General features: G+C 38.0%; 1 protein-coding gene across 1 annotated transcript; it reads right to left on the reverse strand.

Annotated features, from left to right (window-relative positions):
- Positions 1-2,772: 2,772 nt before the first annotated feature.
- Positions 2,773-8,348, reverse strand: LOC131668299 (uncharacterized). The gene is made up of 2 exons (XM_058942355.1): positions 6,908-8,348; positions 2,773-2,903 (listed from the first exon to the last, which is right to left on the reverse strand). Exons 1-2 carry the CDS (start codon positions 8,346-8,348, stop codon positions 2,773-2,775), a joined length of 1,572 nt encoding a protein of 523 aa, XP_058798338.1.
- Positions 8,349-20,821: the final 12,473 nt, after the last annotated feature.

Below are 20,821 nucleotides of genomic sequence, written 5' to 3' on the forward strand. Positions count from 1 at the left end.
TCTATCATCGCTGTCTCTCGCTGATCAACGTGCTGTGTGCCAGTGGTGTCGATTTCAGCAACTGACTGCTAGTTGTTCCCGTTTCTCTCGTTCGTGCTGATACTGGTTCATTTTCTCGCCTTTCGTCAACCACCTGCACTTCTTGCACGTCTTGATTCCCAGCCTTCTGTTGCTCGTTAGTCGTCTGACCTATTATTGCAGAGAGTAATGTGTCGAGCTTGTCGCACAGTGTCTTGACAACCGCTGTGTTCTCTTGTATAGCTTGTCGTTCTTGCCTAGAACTTTCAGCTATCTCGTCAAGTTTGTGCCTCAGGCTCGCCAAGTCCCTCGTTGCTGCGTCTGTTTTATTCCTTACAAGGATTCGTTTGGGCTCCTTCATACCTTCAAGTTTCCCAATCAGCCATCCAGTCTCGATGGGATCCAGTACGTTGTTGTCTGTAAAAATTCGTTTTTCGTTACTAAAGGTTTGATGCTACTAGGCAGCGCCACAGTACAACTTGTAGATGCCTGTAACGAGTGTCCACTCCTGTAACCAGTACAACTTGATTACATTTGTTTTCACCCTTAGGACACTGAGTGTGTATTGTGTCACGCACAGCTGTGGCACCATACTCAGTGAACCCTTTAGAAGAGTGAACTCTCATCGTTTAGAAAGTTACTCTTTGACCGGTCATGTTATTATTTTTACTATGTAAAAACAATAACTCGTATGAATATTCCTTTGGCTAGGAATATTCCTTCGTTCGTTCGTTTTATATTTATATAAATTTCTTTTCTTACCTATCACGAGTATTTCCTTATTCGTGAATGACAGTACTAGTCCTATCTTCGTTGGGTTCGTAATAATGTACACTCCTTCGCCTGGATGTATCCTCGTTTCGTTCAGCAATCGTTCAATTTTTTCTTTAATGCCCTCCATCATCTGCATTGATGAGTTCATGTTGCTGTTTCTTTGATCTTCTGTCATTCTTGACTTTTTCTTTCCTTTTTCTTTCGTAGTCTAATCGTTCTTTGTCCTTTCGTATTTTTCTTTCTCGTGTTCGTTCTTCGTCCTCTCTCCGCTCGTTCGTCAAAACTTCTTTTCACTTTTCACTTTTTCACTTTTAACACTCGCGCAGTGGAAGCATGCTGGGCCCATAACCTGTTGAATACAAGGATAGGTCAATGAATAAAAGTCAGATGTTTAATCGTAATCTCCGTCGAGTGTTAATCATTTATTGAAAAAGGAAAAGATGATCGTTGTAATCGTAAAAGAAAGAAAGTCACTCGACTAGCTAAGGCGTTGATGTATCTCGAGCGGCAGGAGAGAACTGAACGCCTCCGTCGGCGTGCTTGCCGCGAAGCACCGTAGAAGGGAGAAGGGAAAGATAGGCTGGACAGTGCCTTGCGCCGAGAAAAAAAAAATGCGCCACCTTGCTGCTAACAAAAATAGTGAACGATACTCGGCCGCTAAGTGACATTAAGTGTCACTTATCGCCCTTGTATCGTTAATTACTATAATCTTCTGTTCCAAATATTTAACGCGTTCCAATGTTTCACCGTTTGCGGAAGCCATATTGAAAGTTAAACTTGAACTTGAATAAACGCGTAAGAAAAGTCCAAGCTCTATTCTTATAGAATGAGATAAGCGAGGACCATCAATTTAAATGACGCTATATTACTCTAAATTTAATAAAATAAACAAAACGAACAAATAATTAAAAGTACAACAATAAATTTACGTTTAAATCAACAAACTCGCATAAATAACTATCATGGAATGAATCAAGGAAAATGGAATAAGTAAAGAATCAAAATTTTAATGTTAATCGATCGCAAATTTTTTTTTATTACGATTATAGTAGTTTTTATTAGCAGGAACTTTATACAGTATAGGGCCACTATGCCAGTACAGTAGCGCCAATTCGTGGCGCGAAAAAATGAATGTACAAAGGTAGAGTTACAAAAATGGTTGTTTAAAATTAGCTTAAAATTATGTACAATGATATATTAGGTAGTTATTATTAAAATTAGGGAGCATTATATATTGATTTTAATTTCTATAATAAAATCTGATAGTATATGAATTACATCTGGTTCCATGCATGAGAGAAAAGAAACCATAGAAAAAGGTCAAACACTGACAATTTTGCGTAATTTTTTTAACATTTTATTTCTTGCTTCAAGGAAGAGGTTGTGTTCCGTCGTCATAATGTATGTGTGCGAATGTGTATGTGTCAGTAGGCCCACGCAAAGGCGACTAGGCGGCGCCACCTTACGGGCTTGATTCCCATGATTTGTTACCGGCGAGCGAGAGAGCGCTCGAAAACGAACAGTCAGTCAAGAGCAAGCAGTGATCGCGTGCGCAGCTCTCATCTTCACCTCGCGAACGGAGTCTTTGTTCGTCGTGTCCGTTGGTTTTCTGTTTCAGGTGAGCAACAACGACAACAAGAGTCAACAACTATAGTAACAGCAACAACTTACAATGGATTATTAAACGATTAAACAAACGAGAAGCTCACTCTTCTCAACTGGCGAGAAGCCCATGTTTCTCAACTAATTAACAAATTATTGTTATTGGTCTCCACATCGCCAATAGAACTTGTTCGGCTTCACCGAGTCGAACATCATCTTGATCATCGTCACTTTAATCGTAAATCAATCGTGTGTGAAAGTGTGTGTGTAAGAGCTCTCGGTGCGTGCACGGCCACGTGGCCGGTGAATTTCTCTTCGCGCATTCTTTCTCTTTGTTCTAACAAATACCGGCGTGCGTACAAGTCACTTAGTGCGGCGTTACTCGTTATTCAATCTCCTTACGTCATCCAATCTTTGTATCAATCTTTTCAGCATCAGTGCATTTTCAAATAAAAGTGGTTTTTTATGCCTTGCAGGCTTTTTCCCTAAATAGTGTCTTATTTCTTTGTCTTTCGAATAAACAATTTCATAATTAAACTTAAACCAAAAAAATCGTGAAAAATTCCAACAGTAAAAAACAATTGACTAAATACCATCTAAGGTATTTGGATATTATCATAACATAAAACAGGTTGCATTGCCAAAAAATGTGTTCGATAGTATCTTGTTCTTCTCCGCATTTACATATATCACTCTTAACAATGTTAAATCTATATAATTAATAATTCAAACTTATATGTCCGCTTCTAATCCTATTAATTGTAGTAATTGTTTTTCTAGGTAAGTCAGGGAATTTAGAAAACCATGATTTGGAATCCTCTCTATAATAATACTTAAAATAAAATATACCTTTCGTATCGCTAAGTTTTAATAGGTTAATGTTAGATTCTGAGGTACAATCATATTTAAATTTGCCGTACAGATCGGAGTGAGGTAATTCGATATTCAACCAAGTGCCATCTTGGGCCGCTTGTCTAGCGCTTACATCTGCTTCTTCGTTTCCATGAATGCCTCTATGTGAGGGAATCCAAATTAATTTAATTTTTTTGTCTAGTTTCCTGCATTGAAGTAATTTAGATTTTAATTTAAATACAAGTGGTGAAGTAACGCCTGTGTTGTGTGTATTTTTCAAAGCTTTCAAAACACTTTGGGAGTCGGAGAAAATTCGGAAGTTTTTATTTTCATTAGTAATAATGTTTTTAACCTTTTAAGGACGGGACTGGTCGATATATCGACCACCAATTTTGTCAGGCACTCCACGTGATATATTCTTTCATTTTATGCACAAATATTGTGCAAAAAAAAGTCAAATTTTAACGTAAAAATCCCCGTCCTTAAAAGGTTAATGGAATAATTCAATGCTAAGGCCTCAGCGGTAAAGATAGATGATAGATTTGGTATTTTGAATGAAAAATTAAAGGCGTCTTCATGAGACCAAGAAGCAAATCCAACTGAGCAACTGTCGTCTGTGGAAATTTTAGACCCATCGGTAAAAATATCAATTTGGTTTTCTCCATAGGATAAGTAGAATTAAACATTGAAGACGGATTTTCTGACTTTGAAATTTTGGACCCGGACTCAAGGTCAACGTCCACTATTTCAAGAAAGCTATCGTATGGTTGGGTGAATTTGAAGAATAAGTTAGAATTGATAATTAAATCAGAGTAGAATTTTACATCCTCGTATATTTTAATTAATAGGGATTTATTGTAATTGAAATCAAGTTGGAAGTCTTCAGTTAGTTTAAGGATTCTCTCTGCGTTAATAATTGTACGATTATTGTTGATAGACAAGCATTTAATTAGATATTTATAACCTAGGAATTTAAATCTCGATGAGAGGTAGGGTAATTTTGATTCGGCTGTGATTATATTAAGAGGAGTGCTCCGTTGGTAGCCAAGGGCAATCCTTAAGGCATAGTTTTGTAATTTTTGAATTTTAACAAATGAAGATTCAGCACATGGAGATATCAAATAGCCACAATATTCAATTCTAGATCTTACCAGAGTCTGATACAATAGGGTTAATGTACATGGATCAGCACCCCACCAAGTTCTTCGTAAGCAACTAATGATGCGTGTAGAAAAGATCCTTTTTTTAGTTAAATAAGAAATATGTTTCTGCCAATTTAACCTTTGGTCTAAAATCATGCCAAGAAATTTGACTTCCGGTGACGGGCGTATCGATTCACCGTCTAGTTGTAGTTGGATATTTTTTAAATTTATGTTATTTTTGTTGAATATAACTAGTTCGCACTTATGAAGAGCCAGTTGAAGGCCTCTATTTTTAAGAAAGTCTAGGACAGATTTGAGATTAAGTTTTATTTTATTAATATCTAAAGTTACATTAGTGCAATGTTTAAAAAGAACAATATCGTCAGCAAATTCAAGAATTCCAATATCTATATCTAAAATAGATTTAATTAACCTAGTATAAATGGTATATAAAACTGGGCTTAATACGCTACCTTGAGGTAAGCCTTTGTTTACATGGTAGTGTTTATCATCTCCCAAGTTAAGGGGTAGAAGAGTGAGTTCGAAAATTAAATTTTTTATGAAAATAACGAATCTTTTAGGGAGGCCAATTGTAATGAGGTCGTTGATGAGGATGTCGGGAACGACATTGTTAAATGCCCCTTTAATGTCAAGGAATAGAGCCGCAAGGCTCTCTTTTTTATAAAAAGCTTCATGGACTTCGGAGACCAAAATTGACAAATTGTCAGCACATGATTTTCCCTTACGAAAACCATATTAAGATTCAGAATATAAGTTATTATTTTCTAGCCAGAAGGTTAGACGTGTGTTGATCATTCTTTCAAACGTCTTCAGAATACACGAGGCCATTGAAACAGGTCGAACTTTATCACTATTGTTTTTAGGTATAAAGGTGATTAAATATTGAGTCCATTCGTCTGGGAAAGTACCTTGGCAATAGAAGTCATTATATAAGTCAAGTAATAATCTTTTATAAAATTCTGGGAGGTTTTTTAGGAGTTCATAGCTGATTTTATCTGAACCTGAAGCGGATTTAATATTGATTGAATTAAGGGCTGAATCCAACTCTTCAAAGGAGAAAAGTTGGTCCATGAAATGGTTAGTGTTGTCATTAAGGTATTTTGATTCGATAAATTCGGAAATATTATTAGCGGGGCAAAGATTAATGTCCTTTGGTACACATAATTCGACTAAGCATTCTGAGGCATTGAGAAGTGTTGAAAGATTTCCGTTTAAAGATATAGGTCTATCCATATCGTTTTTGAAAGCTTTGATTTTTTTCCATATATCGGAAATCTTAGTATTGCGGTTAATTGGTGAGCAGAAATTTTGAAAAGAGTTTTTTTTTTCTTCTCTAAGAGTTTTAATGGTTAACGCTTCCAACTGTTTGTGTTTAATAAAAGAGTCTAGGTTACAGCGGTATTGAATTGATCTAAAAGATGCATTTCTTCTTCTATCTATTCTATCACAGTTTTCATTCCACCAAATGGCGTTTCTCTTTTTCTTTTTATTATTTTTAAAATTTTTGCTATTCATATTTATCATTTTCTTTTTTCTTGTATCAGAATCATTTAAGGCAGTGTAAATAAATTTCAAAAGCGTTTTGTACCTTTCCGTAACCGGAGAGTTAATAAAAGGGATATTATTAAATATAGATTTCTCTTGGTCAAGTATTTTGAAGAAAGTTTCAAAATTGATTTTTTTAAGGTTAATGCGATAATCATTTCTTTGAGTTTCTTTATTCAAGATAGTAACGATGGAGAAGTGGTCACTACCCCATGTATCTGGTAAAATCGACCAATTTGTTGAAAAGGCCAAATTAATTGAAACAAATGTTAAGTCTATATTAGAGTAGGAATGCCCTGAATCTGAAATTTTAATGTGAGTTGGTTTTTTGTCATTTAAGAGAAAAAAATCGTCAAAGTTGGTAAAGTCAAAAATAGTATTCCCACTCGAGCAGTATGAATCACTTCCCCATAATGGGTGATGTGAATTAAAGTCGCCTACTACAATAAAGTAGTTGTAATTATTTATTTCGTTCGGAAATGACAACCATTCATCTTTTTTAATGATATTGTTTCCCGAGGGGGATCTATAACTAGAGGCAATCAGTAAATCGCCCAAATGACAGTTGACAACAATAGCGCCTGTTTCTAGGCTATTTGAGTTAAAGTTAAGAGCAACTTTTTGATATGTAATACCTTTTCTAATAAAAAAGATTATACCACCTCCTTTATCTGTTATTCTATCAAAACGCAACGTGTTAAAATTATTAATAGTAAATTTTTTTTCCGGTTTCAACCAAGATTCACAAATTGTTATGATATCATAATCTGCTGCATATTTGTATAAAGCTAGCTTATTATTAATGCATCTACTATTCCATTGTAAAATATTTAAATTTTGAAAATCCATTATTAAGAATTGAAATTATTGAAACAATAAATGTTAAAGATAGTTTTAGTAAGTATCTATATAAAAGCAGATTTACTATTTTTTACGGTTAGTATACGACTTACGTGTAGAGTTACTTTGATTAGAAATAGACGATCTAGACGTTAATTTATTAATTGTAGATTGAAGTGACGAATTTGATGACTTCATCTTGGGCGAGTTCTGTTGTAGCTTCTGCGGCTGTGGGGATGACGACGAAGGTGTCTTTGGTGACAGCGATGTGCACGGCGTTAGCTCTTTCTTATTTGACTCGGTAGATTCTGAAATGACATTGTAGAATGAATTGAATGAATTTGAAGTATTTGGAGAGTTTCTTCCACCAAAATGTTTTGAATTGGTTATTTGAGATGTAGTGTTATTACAAGAGTCTTGAAAATCAAGCGAGCAGATCTGTGATTGAGTGTCTTCAATGTGCAACGTGTGATGTAATACTACTTCTGTTATATTTTTACTATTAACTGGACTTTGTTCTTTAACAATATTGTTGAGCGTATCTTGATGTCTGCTTCTAATATTTGGGTAATGCTCTTTGGATCTAGGAGGGATTTGAATAAGAGGTGTAATAATCTTGCTTGCTTCTGAAAATGAAATATTATCATGTGCCATTAGAACATTGATTCTTAAATATTTCTGATAGACAGGGCAGGTAGAATCTATGCTTTTGTGAGGCCCGCTACAATTGGAGCACGACGGAATATCTTTGGGGCATCTGCCATTATCAGTGTCAGTTTCGTGTTCTTCAAGACCATACATTATACAGCGTTTCGTACCTTTGCAAGTATTTGCAACATGTCCGAATTTCAAACAGTTATAGTATTGTCTTGGTTTTTGTATGTAAGGCTCAACATAAGCTTTTACGTAGTATAGAACTATATCTTTTGGCAAGATTTGACCAGAGAAGGTCACCACAATAGTTTGGGTTTTTATCCACTTATCATCAGAGCCACTGGCGTTCCTATTCCTCCTAGATTGTCTTTTCACTTCTGTAATACCGACTGGTGATACAATAGCTTCTTTGATATCTTCTTCCTGTAAATCAAGAGGCACATTTCTAATTACGCCTTTTCTAAATTTTCTATAGCTTGGTATAAATGTTTCCATATTGTGAGCTTCAAGAGATTTATCCGTGAGTATTTTATTAGCCTCTTCCCTTTTTGAAAAGAGGATTTCAACTTTAAATCTACCTCTGTTTTTAATGTCAATAATATTTTTATATTTTTTAAAAATAACGCTGCCAACTTTGAAAGCACTTAGACCTTCTTTGCTTTCGATTTTCCTCTTTATCCATACTCCAAAAGGGCCTTGATTGTCTGGTTTGAAGAATTCAGATGCTTTGTCTGATTTTGTAGTGATGTCATCTTGGTTAGCTGTATATGATCTCGTGGCGGGAATCTTATTCTTCATGGTTGGGTCGTCAGTGTAATCTGATCCTCCCCTGGACCTTTTTCTGTTCTTTGAGTCTTCAAATTCCATGGGCTCAGATAAATTTTTTCTATCTTCATTCATTTCTTAAAACTCAAGCCGCCCGAAGTCGGAGGATGATAAATGAATTTCGCTCAGAAGAGGTTATGAAACGGCCGGGAGGACCCGGCGTTTATATCAAGTTGAAAAAAAGAGAAAAAACGTAGAAACTTAGGTTGTATGAGTTAATAAAATCAAACTATTTCTCAGGGAATACACAGCAATAACTTACGCCTATGCATTAGTTAAAAATGAAAGTTTAATGAGGTACTCGATCCACACCGCGTGTCCGAAAAAATACGAAAGTACGGAAGCCGATCGCAAATTATTCCTACGCCCCACATGTCGCCATCTAACGTGTGCATAACTACTCACCGTCAAGATTGAACAAGCGCCACGAGTATGAGTTACGCCGTAACAGGTTTCGTTCGAATTTTCATTCCAACGAATAAAACCTTCGAAGAGCCTGAGCTTTGAATTCTCCAAGTTAAAATTTGCTATCTCGGAAGGGGAGACGAACGATGTAACGACCAGTAGGATCACGTGTGGTATGAGCAACGTAATGTTGTTCGCAAGCAACTTCGTCACGAGATTTAACAGGTTCGTGATCGAAATCCTCGATATACCAGAAACGTTCGATGAGCTTGTCCAATTTGATGACATTGCAGGTCGTTGAGTCTGGGATAGACAGATCCGATGATCCCCCCGCTACAATCCATCCGAGACTAGTCTTCTGCAAGACGATCTCGGACCCACCGTATCGGAGTCTCACCTGACCTACCGCTAATGCAGACAAAGTGACCGAGGATGACAAAAGAATATCGATAGACCCTGGAAGATGGAGTTGAGGATCAGCAAGTTTGAGATTCGTAGGGATATCGAAAACTTCACGAGGGAAAACGTCATTGGGTACTGAATAAGCTATATTCGGAACGATTAAGATGCTAAGATCCAATCGGGAATTGTTATGTTTGGACCGGATTTCGGCCTTTACATATTTATGAGAAACGGCGCACAAACCAGCGACAGCTCCAATATTAATAGAACAAGAAGACGTGGATAAAGCTAACTGTTTAGTAAACTGTTCAGTGACTAAATTTACGGTGGAACAGGAATCTAGAAGAGCTCGAGCGGGAATGAACTCTCCTTGACGATTTCGAACCTGGACCACTGCGGTGGTTAATAATTGGCTATCTGGGGTGAACGCTACGGACGCATACGACCTATGAACTAGTTATTTGGGAGGATTATTTGAGGGAGAAGAAGTTGCAGCCCCTACGACCTTAGAAGTAGGCCTCTTTTTAGGGGGCGCTCGCCTATTATCATGAAGGAGGGAATGGTGATTTTTATTGCACACAGTGCAACGTTTATCACTGTTACAAGGAAATGGATGACTCCAAAGACAATTAAAGCACAGCTTATTCGTTTTTGCAAACGTCCGCCGTTCCTGAGTCTCCAGACTGGGGCATTTGAAAAGCCAATGACTGCCCTTACATTTAGGACACAAGAGAGGAATCGAATTCGAAGATGAGGCTGATTGAGAGTTAGTGACTTCAACGTCAATGGTGGTGACCTCACATTAGCCTTAGAAGTTTTGGATTGATGTTGAGAACCGAAATCCGTTGGGCGCTTCCGCGGGTTACACGACCAGCTATTGGATTCATTCAACGCTTCCAGTTTGAAAACGTAGTTTTGAATGAATTTGAAAAGAGACTCTACCGTCGGAAGTCGATCAACATCGAGTTTATCGTTCCATCGACTATAAACATAGGACGAAAGACAACGCTCAATGATTCTTACGACTAACTCATCGCTGGATTTCGCATCGATATGCTTGAGGATATGTAAATGCTGACGTGTTGTGTCAAGTAAGGACGAAAGGGTTTGTTCGCCCGATTTTGTACCCACCCGTTTGAAATCGAGAAGCGCGTTCAAATGGCGATTTGCGACAATTCGTTTTTGATCGTAAGATTCGAGAAGTGCCTTCCACGCGTTTTAGTAATCGGCCGCGCAGGGGTCATATTCTCCAACCTTAGAAAGGGCGCTCCCGGATAAGTGACAAAACAACTGACTGGCCTTAACATCATCGCCAAGATCAGTTCGATTGTGCACAAGGGTCAAGAATTGGTTTTTGAACGTGGCCCATCCAGCCCTGTCCCCGTCAAAGGTAGGTAATTGAATCTCCGGCAATCTGGGTCTATCGGCCCGTTCAGTGACCGTGATGTTACCTAGATGGCTGGTATTCAGGGTAGAATGAGAAGTCGGTAGGGGAAGGTGCGATTGCACGTATCGGACCGTTACTGTCGCTGCGATGTCGTAATAGTCGTCGGTCAGTCGTTCAAATGCGATCACTAACTCGTGTTCCTGACAAATACCACAAAGTTCCTCGTTTAGTTCGATGTACTCATGGTAAATGTTGGTCACGGACGCTAAACGCAAGTTCGCATTTGTTGAATTGGGATTGCTAATCAAATAGTTTTTCAAATTTCCCACCCAACGCTGCAACGTCTTGAATTTCGTCACGATGTATTCTATCTACGTCTTCTGTTCGGATCCCGCCATTTCTTTGGATCGATCGAACAACCTTATCGAGGGACCTAAAATCTCGATGGATTGTGGAAAACGCCTGACTAGGAATGGGTCCTGACACCAGAGGAGAAGATCGTACGAATGCGATTGAGAATCTTCACAGATAAATCAAGAAATTGACAACAAAACTACGAGCAAGTAGGGGATTGATGAAACAATCTAACAACAAGAGAAAGAACAATGATAGATTAAAGAAATGGATGTAAAACGTAAGCAGAAAGAATGAATAAGTGAACCGACGGTCCAAATGAAATGTCAGAGAAACACTAAACTGAAAAAACAGACTAATAACAAGAACCTAAAAATAAATAAACGAAATAAGATAAAACAATGAACGAAGATAGCTATTGAAAAGAAATAAAAGGAATAGACTCAATAAAATAGACAAAAAAGGAAATCATCAACCGACCGAAAGGCTAAGAAACAAAGGAAAAAAAAATAAAAAGGGTATCAAAGAGACAAATTAAATACACGGCAGATGAAAGAAGCTGAATCAAATTGAAAGGAAAGAGAACGCGAATAAATAAATCAAACAAGGAAGTAAGTTGCAGAAATTGAATAAATAAAAATTGAATATAGAAAACAGAAATTAAATCGTTGGAAGTCGAAGAACTAGATAAAATAAGAAATAAGTAAATGACACTGAATAAAAAATAAATTAAACAAAAAGCAGAACTGAATAAAAATACAAAGTTAAATAAAGAACAAGAGAAATTAAATGAATGAAAATCGAATAAATAAATAAAATTAAAAAAAAACGAATAAATGACACTAAATAAAATATATTAAATAAAAAACAAAACTGAATAAAAAAAAATAAAAAATAAAAAATTGAGGAAATAACAAACGGTAATTAAATAAATAAAAATCGAATGAATAAATGAAATAACTAAAAGAAGTTGAACGAATATATGAAAGAAAGAACACTTATCTGAATCGAAGACTTGCGCAGCTAACTGGGTGGTGAGGCTTTCTGGAACGGGAGTGACGATTGATGTTGAGGAATTCTGCCAAGGGCGACGCTGATCAACACAGCCGTCGCGTATATGACGCAAAGTTCAAATATTCCGATGGAATTCTCCGGTATTCTCGGAACGCACACGCACAATGACACGCAGTCGCTCGCACACGTGGTTTTCACTCGCGCACTGAACTACGTTGAGGTTGTGAAAAAACCTCGCAGGAGGGACCATGAATTGAAGCGTTGAATTTCTCGCAATTACCCTAGGTGGTAATTGCGCCCACTTTTGTTGAATTTTTGTTTTTGTTTGATAGATTACGCTAATTAAGAAGAGGTTTGAATGTTTGGGGAATTAAGGAATGGAATTAGAAATGATTTGGAAATAACTTGATACTTTCACTTATAGGAAAAAGCCTCGAAGGCATAAAAAACCCATTTTATTGACGGAACGAACAATGAGATTAAGAACGAGAATACAAAGAACAAGAAACGATTAACCACGTGTACGCGAGCCGCGCGCGAACAATAGAAACTTCGACGCTATGGGAATTCCTGCACTCACACTCTCACACACGGATTTGGTAGCACCTTATTGGCTTTTCAGCCACCCAATACGCCTACGCAGCCCGCAGGCGTTATTGTAGGACGCGATCTTTTTCCTTTTCGTTGTAAAGCGGTTCACTTTTTCTTACCGTTGGTAAGTCTCTTACCACTTACTGCTTACTCGTGTATTTCTCAACAACGATTGACTGCTCGCTGTCCCCCTCTCCGCCGGCAAACGAGAAACCGGAAGCCTCAAGCTCACCCGGAAAGGCAGCGCCATCATGAGCCTCGCTTGCATAACCATACGCGTACTCACACGCATACACGCACATGTAACGTCGCAACGGAACAGAAGCGCTCCACCAACTTTACTGGGAATAGGTAAAATACGTGGTATATTTATTTTACTTGGAGGTTAGATTTCGCTCGAGGGGAGTGTGGACGTGTCTTGGATGTGAGCGCGGGTTTTGGTGAGAAAGTTAAAGAGGAAAAGTGTTTGAGGAGAGAAATAGAGGTGAAAAGAGCGTGGAGGCGGAGGAGGAGTGGAGAAGAGAGAGAGAGAGAGAGGCCTGGAGAAGAGCAGGAAAAAGCAGAGAGAGGAATAAAGAAAAAAAAATAAAAGTTGAGGTTAAGAGAGAAAATCAGAAAGCAGGAAAGGCAGGCAGAGAGGAGGGGCAGTAAGAAGTAAAGGCAGAGACAGAAAAGGTAAGACAGGGAATAACGGTGGGATCACGGGTGGATATAGAGAGTCGAATTAAGGCGTACGAGATAGGATGGAAAGATTTGTAACAACAAAAAAATTAAGAAAGAAAGATGGAAGAATGGATAAGAAAGGCCCAGAGGAGGAAAAGAAGAAAAGAGTAAACGTGGTGAGGGGGAGAGAGAGCGGGGAGGGGCTGAGGGAGAATTATTGAGGTAGTTTATTCAAATAGTGTTAATAGTTTGTTTGCTTTCTCTTTTGTTTGTATAAATGTTTTCTTGTTCTACGAATGTAACTTCAAATTGCTCTGTCAAAAAAAAAAAAAAAAGAAAGAAAGAAGTCTTTCTTGCGTTATTAGTTTTCTTACCAATTCTCTTCGAATATTGTACCACTAGTACTTGAATAAAAACACATTCAATTAATTCGTCTTCTCTTCCTTAACTTGATTTATCAAGAATAATAGAGGAGAAATGAGAGAGGCAAAGATATGCAAGAGTGAGAGTGAGGGAAGCGAGATGGATGGGGAGGGGGAGAAGGATTGGACAACACGATAAGAGAAGTGTGAAAAAGTAGTAGTGCAGAAGATATAATGGAAAAGATACGGACAGATATAAGGGAATTAAGAGAGGTATGGGAGGAGGAAAGGAAAGAATGGACAGAAATGTTTAAAGAAATAATGGGAAAAATGGAAAGAATGGAGGCAGAGGGGAAAAGAAGAGAAGAAAGATGGGAGACGGAAATAGGAAAAGTTAAGAAAGAACAAGAGAGAGAGAGAGAGAGAGAGAGAAGAAAGAAAGAAAGAGACGAAAGAAGAAAGGGAAAAAACAGAACGTAGAGAAAAGAAACTGCAGGAAAAATGGAGAGAGAGGATGGACCAGTTGGAAGAGGAGTGCGTGAAACTAAAAGAAAGCATAGAAGGAGGAAACAAGAAGCAAAGAGGAACAGAAGTAGGCAATAAGGAAGAATTAGAGCATATGAGAGAAAAAATGGATAGAGAAAGTAGGATAAACAATATAATAGTGACAGACTTAGAAGGTAAGTTAAGATGGGAAAAGAAGGGAGAGGCAGAGGTCTGGTTAAGGGAGGTACTAGAAATGAAAGGAGAGATAGTGAATCTGAGAAGAATAGGAGGAACACTGGAGAGGGGTGATCGGAGAGAAAGAAGAAAAAACATGTGGCAAATTAGATGCGCTTCATGGGAACAAAAAGAAGGAATTATGAAGAAGAAAAAGAATCTGGCACAGAAAAAGATATACATAGATCAGGACTGGACGTGGAAGCAGAGAAGGATAAGAGAGGAAGTAAGAAGGAAAGCGAAAGAAATAAAAAGTAAAGGTAAAGAGGTAAAGATGTGGCATAACGGGGTGAAGTCAGAGGAAGAAAAATGGTGGTGGAGCGAGAGAGAGGGAAAAATGGTAGAAAAGGGGGTGGAAGGGCTTCAAAAACAATAGGGATAAAAGAGAGAGAGAGGAGAGAAGGGAGAGAGAGGGGAGAAAGGCAGTAAAAATACTATTCTGGAACGTGGCGGGGGTGAGGAGTATGGAGGAAGACGACTGGGAATATGTTAGGGAATTCGACATAATAGGGCTAACGGAAACCTGGGTGAAGAGGCAAGGGGCAAGAACTAGTGTGGAGAAATAACTGAAAGGGTAAAGCATAGAGTGGAGGGTCTCAAGAAGGGAAGGAAGAAGGGGGAGAGAAATGGGGGGAGGTATAATGGCGGTAAGAGAGAGGAAAGGGATGAGTAAGGTTGAATGGAAGAAAGAAAGGACAAGTGAGGTAATAGTAGGAGAAATAAAGATCGGAGGGAGGGAATACATGAGAGCATCGGTGTATATGCAACATGAGAAGAAAGAAAACTATGAATACCTAAGCGAAGAGATAGAGGAGAACAGAGGAAAAACAATAATTATAGGAGGAGAGTTCAACGCAAGAACAGGAAACGAAAGAAGAGAATGGGAGACAGAAGAAAACCTAGAGGAAATAAAGGCCAAGGATAAAGTGTTAAACGCAGAGGGAGAAGAAATAATAAAATGGCTAGGAGAAATGGGCTTAGTGATAACGAATGGGAGAAAAGAAGGAGATGAAGAGGGAGAAATAACATATATAGGAGCGAGAGGAATGTCAACGATAGACTATGTAGTAGGTAACGAGGAAGGTGATGAGGCGATAAAAAGGGTTCAAATAAAGGAAAGGGTAAAGTCGGACCACTTACCAATAGAGGTGGAATTGGGAGACAGAATAGTGGAAGAAAGAAAAGAAGAGGAAGAAAGAATGATAGACGACTGGAGCGAAGAAAGTATAAGGGAGTATCAGAGATGGATAGACGCAATAGAGGGAACAGAGAAATGGAAAGATATAAAAAATAGAGTGAAGAACGCAGTTGTGAAAAAGAAGATAAGGAAAAAAAAGGATCAAAAAAAAGCTGGTGGAGAAAAGAATGTAAGGCAAAAAGGGATAGGGTGATGGCAGAGTTAAATAAGGTAAGAAAAGGGGAAGGAGACAGAGGCAAATACTTAGAAGCAAAGAGAGAATACAGAGAGGAAATAAGAAAAGCAAAAGAAGATGAAGGGAAAAGAGTGGCAGAAGAAATAAGAAAAGATAAGACGAGAAGAAAATTCTGGGATAAAGTGAATGGCAATAGGAAGAAAAGAATTGGATTAGATGAAAATATAGGAAAAGAAGAATGGATAAAGCACTTCAAGGAACAATTGGGAGAGAAAGAAAAGGAAGAAAGCAAAGGGGAAGAAACCGAAGACAGCGAAGGAGAGGAAGGTGAAGAAATTAAAGAAAGAGAAGTAAAAGAGGTAATAAGAAAAATGAAAAAGAAAAAGGCGACAGGATATATACAAGATGGTATAGCAAATGAAGCGTGGGTGGAAGGCACGGAAGGCTTGATAAAAGATATGACAAAATGCTTAAACGGAATATGGAACGGAGAAGGATATCCGGAAGAATGGAGGAAGGGAATAATAGTACCAATATATAAGAAAGGAAGGAAAGAAGAAGTAGGAAACTATAGAGGAATAACGCTGATGGATACGGGATTTAAAATATATGCGGAAATACTGAGGAAAAAGCTGGAAAGAGAACTAGAAGCTAAAGAAACGCTAAGTGATACGCAGATGGGATTTAGGAAGAAAAGAGGAACAATAGACGCAATATATATATATTAAAAACAATAAAAGGGAAGGAAATAAGGGAAAAAGGAGGAAAACTGTTCGTATTCTTTGCAGACATGAAGGCCGCTTTTGATAAAATAAAGAGGAAGAAAATATGGGAAACAATGAAAGAGAAAGGGATAAATAGAAAAATTAGGAAAAGAATAGAAGAAATATACAAGAAAACAGGGAGTAAGGTAAAAGTTGGAGGAGAAATAATTGGGGATTTTGAGACTTACAAAGGCGTAAGACAAGGGTGCCCTTTAAGCACCACGCTATTTAATCTTGCCTTTGCCGACCTGGAAGTCAAGATTAAACAGGTGATAGGAAGGAAGAAAATATGGACATTAGGATATGCAGATGATATAGTGATGATGGCAAAGAATGAAAGTGGAATGAAAGCAATGCTGAAAAAATTGAAAAGATACCTGGAAGAAAGGGGATTAGAGTTAAATGTAAGAAAATCAAGGATGATGAAATACAGAAGAGGAGGAGGAAAAGGGAAGGAAGAAGAATTCGAATGGGAAGGTGAGAGGATAGAGATGGCTAAAGAGTACAATTCCTTGGGATATGTGATAAGCAGAAATAACGGAAATAAAAAGCAGATAAGGAAGGTAGAAGGGTAAATAAATATGGGACTCGGAAGACTATGGGGGCTAGGAGAAAAGCTATTTAGAGAAAATTGGGAGTTAAGGATGAACCTGTTCGACGCACTGGCGAAAAGCGTGATTATGTATGGGACAGAAATCTGCGGATGGAAGAGATATGAAGAAATAGAGAGATTACAACTAAAATAAATAAAGTTAGTATCGGGATTAGATAGAAACACGACAAATTACTTAATACAATGGGAAACAGGAAGACAAGAAATGAAAGAAACAGCATTAGAAAGAGCAATGAGGTATGAAAACAAAATAAGAGAAGAAAGAGATGGCTCAATAAAAAAAGAAGCATGGAGAGAACTAAAGAAAAGGGAAAGAAATGAAATGATAAAAAAGGGTAAGAAGGAGGAGAGAGAGGAAAGGCTAGAAAAAAGTCAATATATAGACAGAGGGAAGAGGGAGACGAAATGAGAGAAGAGTTTTGGGAAGAAATAAGAGAAGAGCTAAAAAAAAAGAAGAAAAAGAACTAGAAGAAAAGCTAGAAAAGTCAAGATACATAAACGAGTGGAAAGAACTGAAAGAAGAAATGAAAAAGTATAAATTAAAGGAAATTCAAGGAGAGGGAAGAATAAAAGGCCTACAAATAAGGGAAAGGTTTAGGTTAGGTAATGAAACGAGAGGAAACAGGTATTGGGAAAAACAAGGAAATAAGAGATGCAGAATGTGTATGAAAGAGGAAGAAAATTGGAAGCACATAGTAGAAAAATGTGAAAAAATCAAAAAGGAAGGGGAAGAATGGGAAAAAATAATAATAGGAAGCAAAGAAAAGATAGCGTGGATGGTGGAGCTAAAATGGAAAAGAAGAAGAAACGAAGAGGAGAAAGAAAAAGAAAAGCAAGAAGACGAAATTACAAGACCCTAAGGACAGACGGAAACAGAAGACAGAGACACAAGACTAGCAGACACATCTACATACGCACATATACACACAAAACACGCACACACACGCAAATATACACATGCACACACACGCACAAAACACACGTACTAGCAACTATGGGCGCAATCCTTCCTCAACTATGGAGGCAATCCAGAGCCACCGCATTCAGCTCAGTGAGTTGAAAAACGCGCTGTTACCGAACAACTCGAGTCTGACGCGCTTGATAAGTGGTGTCTTCGTATGCAAAAGCTCGAGGGATTTAGAGCTAAAGCCCACCAAAACTCCCAAGCCGCACAAGCGAGAACTATTATAACGCAAAGCACCGTGATGTTCGCTATAACGTCGGTGATAAGGTCTGGGTTCGAAATCGCGTGCTTTCCTCTGCAGCACAAGCTGTCGCAACTAAGCTCAGCCCGAAATGTGCTAGACCCTTTCTCGTAAGATCACGTCTGGGTGCCAACATGTATCAACTCCAAAGCGAAGATAGAGTTGATGTGGGTAAAGCCACCGTATGCGATCTTAAACCCGTGCTATTGCGAATAAATACCCCGTCTATTGTTCTCGCGCGATTTATTTTTAATTCATTAATCCGCCTATCTTGTCGATCCCTCGAGTTTCGCGTTTAGGCGTGCGGGATTGAGACAATAAGCAAATGATATTACTATTAGACAAATATATATTAACATTTAGCCAGTATACTCCAATGTGTATTCTGATTTTGTTTCACAATGGATTTTAACAGTTTAATTTAATTTATTTTATTTGCATATTCATAAGTCTTTTTGCTATACTATTACTGTAGGCACTCTGTAAGCGCACCTGCTGAGAGGAAGACGTTCTTCTACACCTGCATATCGCGAAGAGTTTGAATCTGGCGAAGAGTCGGATGGTACTAAAAAGAGACATTCTACTAACGGCAGAAAAAAATCGCCAGAACATGATTGGATATGCTCCAAATTACTACATCGTAAGTTACTTGAACTGCAAAATTGATTCGTAAAACTCCGATTATCATAACAAAGTATCATTTCAGTTGTGACATGTGCCGCTGACTCGGGCGCGAGAGCGACCGATCCTGCTGGTAGCGCTCGTGAGCCATGTGTTCGGTTGCGAGCGGGCTCGCGAGGCCGTCGTAGGGGGGGTGTTGCTTGCGCGCGTTTGCCGGCGGCACGATTGGCTTCGTGTACTCTTCGATCAGCGCTCGCCGGGCACGGACCTTCCCTGGATAGAGTGACCTTTTCCTCGGACCTCCTCTGGATAGAGTGACTTTTTCCTTTCATTAGGAGAACACTTTCAGTGTGCGACGATCTCAATATCGAGGTGCTTGTCCTGCCCGGGAAGCCGTTCTTTCTTTTGAGTGACGCACGACTCTTCTTTCCGATTGCATCGATGGAGTCATCCGACAGAAGTACTCACTGGAGCTCGGATCGTGATCTTTTGGATAGATGATCATTCCCTGGATATCCACGTCGGCATGGTGCGTTTGGGGAGTGAGGCGATATCAGATTTTATTCTCGTTATCATGTAAGTGAGAGTGTGAACCAAGAAAATTGACGACATAGCTAATAGATTCGATGTTGAGACTCACGTGAATAAAAGAAGTCAAATTACGACAAATAGTTTAATGTACGAGATAAATTAGATTCATAGACTTTTGCGATCGGAATTAAATTTAAGTTGCATATGTATATAATAGCGAGTTTGAAAATGTAAATAGTAGCTGGTAATTCTATGTGGATACGCGTATGTAAATTAAGCCGACAGCTTTGTTTAGACTGTAACGACAGTACAAGATAAACAAGCTTAGTGTAATGAATTTGAATAAGATGACAACACATTGGAGATGACCTTGCATATTTCGAATTATTTCACATATCGTCCTTTCCTATCTACTCATACGAAATTATATTTACATATTTGTATTTCTCTCGAGTCCAATGTTGCATTTGATAATGTACAATTATACAGTGACCATAGACGACATTAAAAAATTCTAGATGATACTGGATATAGCCAAAACCACGAGCCCTGATATTGTAAAAGACCTTGACATGAGTATATATTTATCGTTTTAATACAACATAATAGCCATATAATTATAATAATAAAATCCTGAAGAAATGGTTTTTCACATGTTACATGATATTGTTGGAAAGGACGTACTTAAACAATCATCTGCAACAAGACGAAATAATCGCCCCGCTATTGATGAAGAAGTGTTTAATGACGTTGAAAGTACATTATTTTTACTAATAAAATGCTTTGAGTTTTAATAAAAATATTTTTCAACTTTCGTTCGTATGAATACGAGGTCAATGCAAGCTTTGGCATGATGAATATCGAATATGCGTAACAAATTTGCGCACTGAAAAAAAAAATTGTTCGTTCAACCAGATTGATCATTGACTCAACTATAGCCATCGTTGATTCAACCAGCTCTCAGTTGACTTAACTGACCTCTGTCGACACAACAACTAAGCCATTGATCTGACAAAGTTCATTGTTGATTCAACAACGCGCTCGCTGTAGGAATAGGACAACTGCAGATTTTGCTGTTTTGACATGTCATATCCGTTAGAATAACGTCGTGTTATAGTGTTAAGATTACGCGTACTATAAGTTGAAATAAGTATTACATTGAAGTTGAGGCAACGAGTGTTATCTATTAATACAATCAATGTTATCATTGGATCGACAACGTTTTCGTTAAATCAACTAACATTACTACTATTTTCGAAAAAAAACGATAATGTTTATATAAAAGTAAGTGACTTGATTACTATATTTTATATTTCAGTATATTCAGTATATTTTTTTCCACCTAATATTGTCCTACATAATCTTTGTTCTTTCGTTTTTGGTGAAGGTCAGTGTGATCAGCGCCGAGTGAGTATGAGAGAGAGTGCCGAGTGCATCATAAACAGTTATGCCGCTGTGTATATGCAGTGAAAATACCGGTCAACTGCCGGCGAAGCATTCTTGTGAACATAACCTTCGCGAGTAACAGCTAACATTTTTTCGG

Source organism: Phymastichus coffea, unplaced genomic scaffold (genome assembly GCF_024137745.1).
Source record: "Phymastichus coffea isolate CEN01 unplaced genomic scaffold, Cenicafe_Pcof_1.1 PCOF00076, whole genome shotgun sequence".
In the NCBI taxonomy this organism is placed as follows: Eukaryota; Metazoa; Arthropoda; class Insecta; order Hymenoptera; family Eulophidae; genus Phymastichus; species Phymastichus coffea.

Bases quoted from the DNA above. Each gene is read 5' to 3' on its own strand.
- LOC131668299 (XM_058942355.1), bottom strand. From the start codon at position 8,348: ATGAATGAAGATAGAAAAAATTTATCTGAGCCCATGGAATTTGAAGAC. The intron at 2,904-6,907 runs GTAAGTCGTATA...TTTATTCGAAAG, and splicing joins TAATCAAAGTAACTCTACAC to ACAAAGAAATAAGACACTAT.